The sequence below is a fragment of the Medicago sativa genome, chromosome 1, assembly GCF_051527215.1.
Source record: "Medicago sativa cultivar Bolivia chromosome 1, Bolivia_mono, whole genome shotgun sequence".
In the NCBI taxonomy this organism is placed as follows: domain Eukaryota; kingdom Viridiplantae; phylum Streptophyta; class Magnoliopsida; order Fabales; family Fabaceae; genus Medicago; species Medicago sativa.
In genome coordinates, this window is record NC_140749.1 from 62,724,664 (window position 1) to 62,737,068 (window position 12,405).

Genomic DNA, 12,405 nt, shown 5'->3' on the forward strand with positions numbered 1-12,405 from the left:
TAAATTAACAAAAATCTGAATAGATTACAAACATTTAAAACAAGCGCAAGATGAAGAAAAAAAATCTAGTTCTCTCTTTACATATTTTTAACCATGATTCATGCGCAGGGAACATGAGATGTCAAAACCCAGCTATCCTCGATGTGAAAAACAGTCCTCAATGAAGAATGTTGCTCCCTCTCCATGCCAAGCTATAGATTTGGCAAGACCTTGCATTACCTGCAAAGAGGAGTACTTTCAACCATAAATACCATGTCTCAAGGAAATCACCAGACTAGATCTAAGGATAGAGAGGATAGTAAACAGGAAATCTCAAGTATCTTTCACAACATTCAAAATGCTACCAATTCTGTATACGAACTGCTGATTGTTAATATATCTTTTGTATTTATAATTTGATTTATTTGATAGGATCCTAATTTGATAAGTATAAAGAGAACGACAAAATTTCAATTTTGGTGCTAAAAAATATAAACAAATTAACCACTTTTTTTCATAATGATTTTGTTCTTGTGATACCTTCAAACCAGGTTAGAATTTAAAAGAATTCATAATTTGAAGAATTCATAATTTCGATAATCTTTTTTATTCTGATATGAAATGAAATAAATTTCAGTGAATGCAATTTGAAGAATGTAACTTTTAATAATCTTTTGAACTTTGCAAGGTTGGTGGCATGGTTGTAATATTTTGCAGGATAATACATGGTGTTCCCTTTTTCCTCAAGTATCAACCTTTGTCCATAATACATAATATATCATCCCCTCATCAACTATTCTAATTGTCCGTAGCAGCCATCATGTGATATGTGCAGAGATTCACTTGCATTTCATGGACAATGCAACCAATTTTGAAGTTGCTTGTAATAGGATGTTAAGTTAGATAGAATTTTGAATACGACCACTGGCACTGAGGCAATAGGATGGGAAAATTATGACGTTCTACTTTATTTATTTTTTCAATGATTGAAGTGTTTCTTTCTACTTTCTAGATATGTGGAAAGAAGATACATGGCTGATCATCGCAGCAGAAAGCCAGAAACCAAAGAAAGAAGTCTAATGGAGTATGGTGTCCTCAGGAGGTAGTTCTAAAGCACCAAGCAGTAGGACGCTTTTTGATTCACAGTAGATTATAGCCGAAATTTCACAATTGAAAGTACCAGCAATTGGCGTGCCTCTGATATGTTCTCTATTTCTCAGTGACCAAATCAACCGTGGGTATGATTTTTGTGATTGGCTTTTGGTATATAGATGAACAGCAACAATATAAAAAATGATGAGGTAAAAAGGGTAAGGTGATGAAGGAATATCAATCGAGTGGAAGAAACTCAACTAAGTCCCTCACCAGTGAAGCATACTTTATACAAAAGAAATGATAACATCTACAAGTTTTCACACATCTCTTCCATTTGAGTTCCGGTGATTTCTCCGATGGTGTTTTTCATGGTGAAATCTAACAAGAACTCTTCCCAAATTGAAAAATGGAGGAAACCCAAACAAATAACATCATCTCAAAAATGATGCTTTGATAGAGAAACGCCAGTAGGCAGATATGCAAAATATTATAAATGATCACCTTAGAATCCACCAAATATATATTTTCTAAGACAACATATAAATGATCTGAATGTATTTCTCAAATGTATTACGGTGCTATAAATACTATAATAGTGCGTGCTTTTGCCGTAAATATGTACAACAATATTTTACTATAATTCATCATTGTTTGAAGTTCCAAAAAGAGCCAAGAACCATGCAAGTCAATTCAACATGATGCATACAATCTTTAAAAAAAATACAGTAAAATTCTATAGCGGACATGCATGCTAATAAAAAAAAATTGGTGAGCATGCTCTCAAATCCTCTACTTCTACCATTTTAGGCCACGTTCCCCATTTTCAAAACTTACTCTTTTATCCTACATTATACAAGGCTGCCACAATCACCCATACTCCAAAAAAAATATAGGAAAAGGAAAAATAATAGAGCCAAGAGCAAGAACATAGAAGTAATGTTACAGTGAGGGAAATGCTAAAAAATGATTAGATAACCAAAATTTAGTTACAACACCAAATAAAACATCATTCTGTCGCCTGCACCATCTTTTCCAGCACTGATGTTTTGTTGAAGAGGGTGAGCTGCACCTCTTTAAGATGTTTGGTTAACTGGCCAAAACAAAAAACAAAAATTGTAGTTGTTAATACTTGTTAATTGTTAATGTTCGCAACAGTTTCTTCCAATTCTGAACTCAGGTCAACATAACCATTCTCTTAGTATGCCATGTCAGTAAGATAACAATAATATATAAAGGTCGTGTTTAAGTTAACCAGTAAATTTAGAAGATGAACTTTACCTGATCTTCACTCATCTTGTGAAAGCCTAATTTCTTAGTCCAAATGGACTCTGCATCCCCTGCAGCAGGGAGCACCAGCTTTTCTACATTTAGAGAAGACAGCAACCTCTCTATGCAAGAGAACAGCGCTTGAAAATAACCCTGAAAGGGAAAATCGCATGTTAATAGAGCTTATCGTTGGTAAAATATATCATCTTTGGAAGATGTAAAAAAGAAAGTTATTAGAATGCATCTATTAGTCCACTTTTTCAATATGAGTAATTCGTAAAAAAAAATAATTGCTTACTTTTCCTTGATGCTCTCTACTTGTAGCTACCAGGGGAAGCTCAGCAATATTGCGGCCAAAAATCCTAAGAAGCCCGGCAGATACTACAATAGAACTGCAAAGTATGATACATACGAAGTCAGTTTGACCAAAATTAAGAACTATCAGGAAAACAAGAAAGCAGAGAAAGCCACATACTTCACAATTAAAACGATGCAATACATTCCCCCGAATTCTTGGCCAGAAATATTTCGCCTGCACAAAATTCAAAATACACTATATTATCAGAAAACATGGAATAAAGAGACCACAAAATACATTTAATTGAGCTTTAAGATTCCTTAAACATTTAATCTTGTGATTTTCAATTAAGTTTCTCGTGCATTGATTTCTTAACTAGTGTCCTTATGGGCTATGGCACTACACTAGTTAGCAACATTCTTGAAAAAATCATTTAAAACCCATTGTTGACAAATGCATCATCATGTGACTCGTCTACCAAAAAGACTCTGCCAAGACTCGTAATAAAAAATATATAAACTCATGCTAAATGAAAAAATTCCTGTGAACGATGGATAGAAGTGGAAATTAAATCACCCTAAAACATGCTCTTACGCAATGTCAGACAGCCTATCAACTAGGTTTTCCATCGACCATTGATTATGTAGAGGAGAGGGGATGAGAGAGTAAAAGAGGAAATATGCATATTTATCACAATTCAGGTTTAGCTTCAACATATGGCATTGGTAGTCTATAATCTACAGTTAGTAATTTAAGACTGTTAATAATTCATGTGTACAATAACTAACCACTGGGAAACTGAAAGCACGAGGAAAGAAGGTTGTATAGAGAGGATACCACTATCAACCAACATTAAAATAAATTGTAGTTGCTTACCCATATACCATAACAGGAATCAGGTCACGACCAGATATTGCAACGATGGGATCAAAGCACTCCTGTCGAAACATTACCAGAGCATGAACAAAATGCAGTTAAAAAATAAAGATAGAATGCTAGAGGCATTTTCAAAATGTAAATATTTCACAACAGTTAAAAATTTCTACCAAAAACTATTCTACAACCTAAATGAGCAAGAGAATCCCCCATCTCAGTAAACCCAATTAAAGGAAAAGTCAGTAGTTGCTTTGGCAAAGCAGTGTTAACTGTGGAGTCTTTGGGCTGCCTTCATTGGGTGTAAGGGGGTGTGTTCAATTCTAAATCGCCTAGAAATATAGCTTAAGTAGAGTTTATTAGGTTTGAACGGCCCTCATTTTGTGTAAGGGGGTGTGTTCAATCTACAACACCTAGAAATATAGCTTAAGTAGTGTTTATTAAGTTTGAACACTCCTCGTTTTGCAAAATGATCTTGTCATAATGAGTTAGATCCCAAGTTCAATTATAAGATGGTATTAGAGTGTCTTCTAAATCCATCGTTGGGCCACCAACATTTTCCATGCTCCAGGCCTATAACCCGGTGTGAAAGGGTATGTAGAAAAGTCACTTTATATTAAATAGGGGTATTTTTGAAAAGAAAATATTAATGAATGTGAAATTTTGTAAAGAATCTTATATCAAGGGAAAAATAAATCTCAAAAGTGGGTTTTATAGTAAGGAACAGAGAATATCGTGCAAGGAAAAACCATGAAAACCAGATTTTTGACACAAATATTAAAAATATCAACCATATACAGCAAAAATTCAAGGTCACAAGTAACACAGAAGCCATAAACACTCACTCGAAAAATTGCAGCAGCTCGTGAAAGTAACGGTAAATGCTCTGCATAACGACTTTTGCCACTTAAAATTCTCCATTGGATATCATTCATGTCTCCATACGTACATAATCCCCTGTCCTCATGCTTCCTGATTATTAGTTCCGACAAGGAAGATGGTATGGTATCTGCTCCAGCAGAAACTGAGTTCTGCAGAGCCACATATATTCGATTGCAGTCGTCACAACAAAACCACTTATCCTTGGGAAGCTCCTGTAGTAAAAATAGCATGTGATGAAAAAAAAAATGAAAAGAAAACACAAGTATCACATGGATATTTTCTACAAGGCTTGGTGCTTACTTCCAACTCACATAGCCCAATGTCCCGCAAGCAACCAACATGATACTCCTTCTCACACTGGAAAATAACAAAAATACACTTTAACAGTTTGACAACAGAAAGAGATAGTTAAGTACAATTTTCATAGGGTAATTAACATACCTGATCACAAATTATTACTGTTCGGTCATCAAATTTATCAACACTGAAATCATTTGCCCTGTCGATCAATCCAAAAAAATTAACAATTCAATATGTATAAAAATAAAGCTTAATGCTGACTGGAAACAGTTACAGTTATAACAGATTAAAGTTCCCTCACAGTTCCCAAAAAAATATATTGGTATAAGAATATGACAAATAATTAGTATGCAAGTATCCAAACTGAACTATCTTTAGCAGAAAAAATAAATAAATGCAGATATCATTTTGAAATTCAACGGCACACATTGCATTGAACTCGTAGCATTATATGTTACTAAACCCTTGATCTCATGATACATAATAATCCATTACCATAATCTTAAATGAAAGTAAAATTGCACATCCTTTCCATAAAGTTGCCAGAATGTGATTGCTTTGATATATCTTAAGATAAACAAACAATCATATCACCTACCTGCAAACAACGCATCCACCCACTTCATATTCTGGTTCTTTATCAACCCGTGTCAACCGTATCATGATTGGCCTAGCACCTCTTTCATCACCGGTATTATCTTCACAATTTAGACAATGCCAACCACTCTCTGGTACACTGTGTAAACCCAAGCAGGCTGCAATTGAAATAGAAAATACCATAATATTATAATATGATATCTTGTTGCCGGTATTAACAAAATAAGGTAGAAAGAAACCAGGTATGCAACAAACTTCATCTGTCACTGTCTAATACTGCACTGGATAACAGAGGACTTTTTTTTTTAAGCAGCATAAAGAAAACTTGAGAAACTGATATTGTTGGAATATAAGAAAATATTTTATAATAACTTGATATTATGATATCTTTTTTTAATAAATAGTAAGATTGATTGATAACAAAAAATTAATATAAAAACAATATTAGCAAATAAACAATTTTTAAAAAACATAGAAGGTCATTTGTTCACCTGCATGAAAAGCCCTAGGACATCCATTGCAAAGAATCAAATCTCCTCCATCTCCACATACTGCACACATATCGTCACTATCTCCCGTAGTAAGGTTTTGACCATTTGCTAAAGAGAGAGCTATATCATGAAGTGTCAATCCATTGGAAGCATATATGTGGCGGTAACTGCAAAAAGGATTAAAATTATTTTGAGATGAAGAAAAATAGAAAAGTCAATTTAGTTATTTAACAAACTACTCACGGTTGACGTCTGGCCGCCATTCCAGCATGGGCTTCAAACTGCGAAGGGCTTATCTGTTTACCCACGAACAAAATGTTATAAAGCTTATCTTAGCACTTTCACATGTATAAATATGTAGTCGGTGCCAATAGGTATATGACCATACCTCTATATCACAACAACCACAGACTATACCATTTCCTTGTTTGTAACCTCCAAGTAATTTCTGAAAAGCACGTCAATCAAGTCACATATTTGAAAAAATTAAAATCATGAGCAAATCAATCCAAAAACACAATATTAAGAGAAAATGTGAAGACACCTGTCCTTTGACATAGTAAGCCAACTCGGCACCATCTGGTAGGCCATTAGGCATAAAAAGTAACCTGTGCAAATCGTTGTCCCTGAAAAAGCAAAATGCAATTCAAATTTTAAGCTACATTACCTAAGAAAACTCTATTCACATGGAGATGCTAGAGAGACATAGAAAAGCAGCACAAGTATCTTCAACTAGAAAAAACACAGCAAAACAAAAAGTACCTTTTCTTAGTGCAACCATCAGCACTTCTCTTCTGCGGTATACCTGAGTAGTAAGTGTAGGTGCTTGGTCTGCAGAAAAAGGTATATTGTGAATATACAAGAAGGAAAGGTCTACAATTTAATTGAACAGATAACCTTCTACATATGCAGACTGCCCAAAAACATGCTCAAAAATCAAGTATCAAGTACTAGTAAATAAACCAAGAGGGAGAACACACTTCTTTACGACTCGTTTCCACTCATCAGCTGTCTGGTTCACATACATTTGCTGCTCAAAATGATTTCGCACACGCGAAGATGAGAAGGAGCTCGCACTTTCTATAGATTGACTGGAACATCAAAATAAAATAGGTTAAGAGGTCTTGTCATCTCTTTTTTATTTTATTTAGCTGTTAACATAAGAGAATAGTTTTGAAAATATAACATTTGACAGAAGAAGACTGAATCTAAGTTTTCAGAAATGCTGTGGTGAAATAATTTATTTTAGTCAGCTGTTAACACGAGAATAGTTTCGAAAATATAACATTTGACAGAATAAGACTGAATCCAAGTTTTCAGAAATGCTGTGGTGAAATAATTAGTCTTATCCACAAGCCGGTTTTGTAAGGGTTGAACTAGGCCAAGCCTTAATTCTAAGAAGGTTGCCTATATCCAAATGAATTAGGTAATTTACACACTGAAGTTATAGGATTTTTGATAAAGAAGAAGACATGAGAAAGAACTTACGGAGACTATGGCTTTATCATTAACCCTTATTTATATTAATCCTAGACTCCTAATCCTAATTAAATAAGGAAAATAATTATAACAATTACTAAAATTTTAACCCAAGTTTAATATAAAAACAAATCATGAAATATAACAAAAAAGAAACAGTCCTAAGACAAAGTTCAAGATACTCTTAGAGTGTGTTTGGATGGGGGAATGTTTTGAGGGAATGTAATGTTGTGAGGGAATTCAAATACTTTGAGGTGAATTCCATTGTTTGGATGGGGGAATGTAATGTAATGTTGAGGAAATGTAATGTTATGAGGGAATTCAAATACTTAGAGGTAAATTGCCTAGAATTTTAAATTCTTTAAAAATTCCAAATTACCTCATCCAAACACACTCTTAATTCTTAGAAATTAAGGCTTGGCCAAGTTCAACCCTCACAAAAGCGGCTTGTAAGGTAAGGACTGCCCTTACTTATAAACTTATATTCAGGTAAAATATCATCCAATATGGAACTCTTAACACAAGCCCCTCACGCCTAGGATTGGACATATGGAGTGTGACGTGAGCGGATAGAAGATGGCCCGACGGATCTTGGATAGACTATGATACCATCTTAGAATTTGGGTTGGGCCTAACTCAACCCTTACAACAGGTTTGCAAGGTGAGGACTTCACTCATTATAAACTTTTGTTCATGCCATATCAAATCCAATCCAATGTGGTACTCTTAACACATAATTCTCTAAGATACAGTCAAGTATTATGAGATATTTTTCATCTATTCTACTGCCCCCACCAAGCTAAAGCTCACTAACAATTAAGCTTGTTGGTTGTTAGAATTTACAAACAAACGCTTGAAATTCAATATGCGCTTCACAAAACATGACTGCAGAGGCAAATGATGGAGGTGTAGGAGAACTAAAACTAAAACAGATGATATTGGACTGATCGTTAATGGAAATTTCCTGGCAACAAGAACTAAGACTTCTTGAATTCCGCCAAATAACAAAATATGGAAGCTTTAAACCACAAGAAAATTAAGGAGACCTAATTAAATTTCTAAAAAATGAAAACAAGATCGAAATTTAGGTTGGTGTGCACTGTGCACCATAGCCAGGGAAATTCTATTGCAGCATGACTTGGCTCATCGGCAAGATAGATGAAATCATCATTGATATGATTTATAACGGGCGGTTGGTATGAGTTACAACTAATTCATAGCTAGTCTATACTTCTTCTGTCTCATAATAAGTTTTGCATTTAGAATATGTGTCTCATATTATTTGTCGCTTTAAAATATCAATGAAACATTAATTACCTTTTTTCAGTAATACTTTTATTTATCGTGTATCTCAATCCACCTAACGATGTCACTAACTACTTTAGTAATAACGGTACTTTGCTGAATGTCATTTTATCAAATGATTTTCTTAAGTGTGCATAACCTTAAACAACAATTAATAAGAGACGGAGAGAATAATAACTGAGGCCAAACTGAACATGCAATAATTGGGTCCAAACTGGATTTGGGTGGTACATCATGACCATTAAAAGATATTATTTTTAGGTTTATTTCTGGTTTACCTGTTGTATGTATGAGGCATGCCAGTATACTTTGTGCTGTATTTTTTTTGAGTTGGAACCTTCTTGCTGCTTTGTAGGAGACTTTCTGCAGAATCCATGGAAAAAATATAAACATATATAAGACAAATCCAGGTCCAAAAGCAAAGCAAAAGAAACACCTCTTACTATTTGATATGTAGTCTGCATCCATATGACTAATATGTATACCAATGCAAGTTGCGGCAAACAACATGCACAAGTTACTCTATGTTTTATATTTCTATTCCTTCCCATCCGTGGATGCTGTGCAATGATAATTGTTAGATATAAAATCATTCATAAGCTTTCACCTAGCAACTTAAGCTTTTGGAACATTTGGTGATTGGCAATAATACTCTCCTAGATGACCAAACGACTATCATGATTGCGAGTGTGTTTATTTAAGCTTTTTTAAAAATAAAAATCACTTATATTTTGACAAAGCTCAACCACTTAAGTGCTTTTAGAATGCTTGTTTAAACTTTCGGAAGAAAAAAAAATTAAACATATAATTACTGTGACAAACTACTCATAAATATCGAAGTAGATGGCTAACTGATACATCTCTATCATCAAATAAAGTGATGTTAGAAACTCAAGTCAAAAGGCAAGTGTAGATTATACAGAAGATGGAATCCGTGGACATCAACAAGATAAAGATTACTTGGGTAGAGAAATATATGGCAGTTTGTTGAAGAAAAGCACAACCCTAGATAAGAGAGGAGGAGAACAATCTGGTACTATAAAACTCCCACTATAACAAGGTCCAAGGAAGGATCAGACCCACTATGGATTTATTATTATTATTATTATTGCAGGTAGTTTTTTTACCTTACATTTACGAGAGGTTTATTCCATAAAAGTGTACTAGGAAAGACACACTTAGATATTATGTTACATAATACAATAACTGGTTCTGATTTAGTATTAGATAGTTGAACATCAGTTTCAAATCAAGACTACTGTAAAATGTTATATAGCTTTTCAAGACTGCCAATAACTTGCCAGCAAATAATCTAAACCCACAAAAATTAGCACATTTTCCCAGCACACATGTCATTATTTGATTTGACCAACATGAACCGAAAACATATAGGCTCCACAATGCAATTATAAACCAGAGAAATAATTCACTACCAAAAAAAAAATTGAAGCACTACCAAAAAAAACCAGAGAAATAATTGTCACCTTTCCAAACCTGGAAGGATCCCTCGTTGATAGATGAACCAGCCACATTCTTTATAACCTCATCTGGCGTGCTGTTTGTGGCAGTTTTTATTTCATGTATAATGCTATAAATTGGTTTTCCATTTTCTAGGAATATGTGATTATTTGGATGTCTAGTCTTAGCACCAGCATGCTGCTCAAACTCATAGGCACTGAGCACCTGAGAAAACATTGAAATTAGCTAATAATATCGATAAATAAATCAAATGTCCAATAATATCGATAAATAAATCAAATGACTTACTCTAGAGTAACTGCACATTGAACAGCCACACAGATATCCACCATCACCAATAATCCCATCGAGCTCAACCTAATAATTGAAAAATATAAGAAGAAACACAGCAGAAGTGTATAAAAAAAAAAAACAGACTGGGATAATCTGCTCTTTACCTTTCCAGGGTTATAAATATATTTCACTGCAGCTCCATCAAGGATACCGGTTGATAATAGTTTTTTCACATTATTGGGGAAGGCGTTTGGAACTACTTTCTTTGACATTTTCAATTCCATATTGCCAGAATACAACTCCGAATCTTCATAAGGAACATATCCCCTGCCATACGAGCTCTCTACCAACCCACTATTATAATCATCATTTGCCAAATATTCATCATCCCCGTGATAACCATATCCATAGCCATATCCACTGCCATTCCCATAGCTATATCCATAGTCACTGCCACTGCCATCGGTATAGCCAGTAGGTGTTTGGTAATCATCATAATCCTCCTTCTTTTTACTGAACTTAAAAGTAATCTTTCGAATACCGGTTGAACTAGCATGCTTCGGGATTTCCATCACAACACGGGACACTGCATCGTTACTACTCGTACCTTTATCATTCTGACACAAATTATTAATATTATCATTATCATTATTCCGAACACCAGCTTCATCACTCACGGTATCATGAGAACTGGAATTCTCCAAACCAGTAGATGTCAGTTCCCCACACTCTGCATGGCTAACATTCTCAGATTCGGTCGGTTGGCTGCTAATATCATGAAAGGTTTGTGCATGTTCTGTTGCAGAAACATTTGGATTTGTAACTTCCGAACGCAATTCATCATTTGATACTTCTTTAGCTTGTTTTTTATTAGGCGGAACATTTGTTTCAGTATCAGCAACACATTGGTTATAATCACGTTTCAATTCCAACCTTGATTCCTCGGTATTTTCCGTCTTTCCATCAACCAATTCTTGCACACAAACTGCTTCTTCTCCCATCAAAACCAACTAACAGAGCCTCTGAGAATTCAAATTCAAATCTCCTAATAACTAACAGAAAATCAAAACTACCGCACAGCATGCACGAATAAATCAAGGCCAAACACGAATTCACTGAAATTCACTCAGATTCGTATTCAATCAATGCCTGAAGATAAAAACCATAATTAGAAACGGTTTTTAATCAATTATCAACAACAAACACGACAAAAAAAATCACAAAAAAAAAAAGAAATTAAAACAATAAAAAAAAAACAATAATCCAATCCGATATAAACTTTTGAATCGAAAATAACCGAATAACCGTTTAATTCAATCATTTTCAAGAATATCAGGAAATAACCAGAATTAATTTAAATTCATATAACAAAAAATCAAAAAAAAATTGGAAAAACTCAAATCCAAACACGTTGAATCGGTAAGAATGAAAGAAAATTGAAAGACGACCTTAAAGAGACATGAATCGAGTAATTAAGAACAGATCTGAGATTGATGAAGAACAGTGAGAAGTGTAGTGAAGGAGATTGGAGAGAGAAGAGTGTTAGGGTTTGGTTTAGGAACGAAAGGTAAAGAGAGAAAAGTGAGAGAGTGCGGGAATGAAGTGTTCGTGGTTGAGATTTGGAGTTTATATATGGGAAAAGAATTGAAGAGAGCGAAGAGGCGATGAGTTTAGTTTAGTAAAAAAAAAAAAAAGAAAAAGAAAGTGTCCAAGAAAATGCAAATAAATTAAAAATGAAGTGTGATAATAAAAAGGAAAATTGGCGTCATGAATCAGGAGCTTTTGGAAGGGACGAGAAATAAGATGGATAAATGGGTGGGACCTAATCGAAAGTTGGGCCTATTATGTTTGGCGACGTGGAATGGCTTGTGGGATCTAACGGCAGCCTTCGTCAGCCGTTTTTGGTGTAATGAAGTGTCGTCCAAGTTAACACGTGTAGCCTAGAAAGATTTTGTTAGTTTGACTCGGGTTACCATAACATGAATCGGCTGAACATTGTTTTTTCCACTTCAAAATTTGCTAAAAAAAACACCTACAAATTACACATATAACTCCAATGTCGCTGGGCTTTTTTAACGGTGGTTAACT

At 34.4% G+C, this 12,405-nt stretch overlaps 1 protein-coding gene across 2 annotated transcripts; it reads right to left on the reverse strand.

Annotated features, from left to right (window-relative positions):
- Positions 1-1,677: 1,677 nt before the first annotated feature.
- LOC146956205 (Acyl-CoA N-acyltransferase with RING/FYVE/PHD-type zinc finger domain-containing protein) lies at positions 1,678-11,916 on the reverse strand. 2 transcript variants are annotated; one of them, XM_085727487.1, is made up of 20 exons: positions 11,766-11,916; positions 10,482-11,466; positions 10,333-10,401; positions 10,050-10,248; positions 8,844-8,928; positions 6,762-6,872; positions 6,544-6,612; positions 6,326-6,407; positions 6,170-6,229; positions 6,025-6,077; positions 5,782-5,948; positions 5,292-5,448; positions 4,835-4,892; positions 4,694-4,750; positions 4,357-4,605; positions 3,515-3,576; positions 2,816-2,872; positions 2,639-2,732; positions 2,353-2,493; positions 1,678-2,164 (listed from the first exon to the last, which is right to left on the reverse strand). In XM_085727487.1, exons 2-20 carry the CDS (start codon positions 11,316-11,318, stop codon positions 2,081-2,083), a joined length of 2,691 nt encoding a protein of 896 aa, XP_085583613.1. In that variant the 5' UTR covers positions 11,319-11,466; positions 11,766-11,916; the 3' UTR covers positions 1,678-2,080. The 2 variants fall into 2 exon arrangements, with proteins under 2 accessions (XP_085583613.1, XP_085583619.1); XM_085727493.1 differs by lacking the exon at positions 6,762-6,872.
- Between the last annotated feature and the right edge of the window lie 489 nt (positions 11,917-12,405).

Coding starts and splice junctions, on each gene's coding strand:
- LOC146956205 (XM_085727487.1), bottom strand. CDS start 11,318: ATGGGAGAAGAAGCAGTTTGTGTGCAAGAATTGGTTGATGGAAAGACG. Junction 2,873..3,514: donor ATTCCTGTTATGGTATATGG/GTAAGCAACTAC, acceptor AATTTTGTGCAG/GCGAAATATTTCTGGCCAAG. Junction 2,733..2,815: donor TGCATCGTTTTAATTGTGAA/GTATGTGGCTTT, acceptor CATACTTTGCAG/TTCTATTGTAGTATCTGCCG.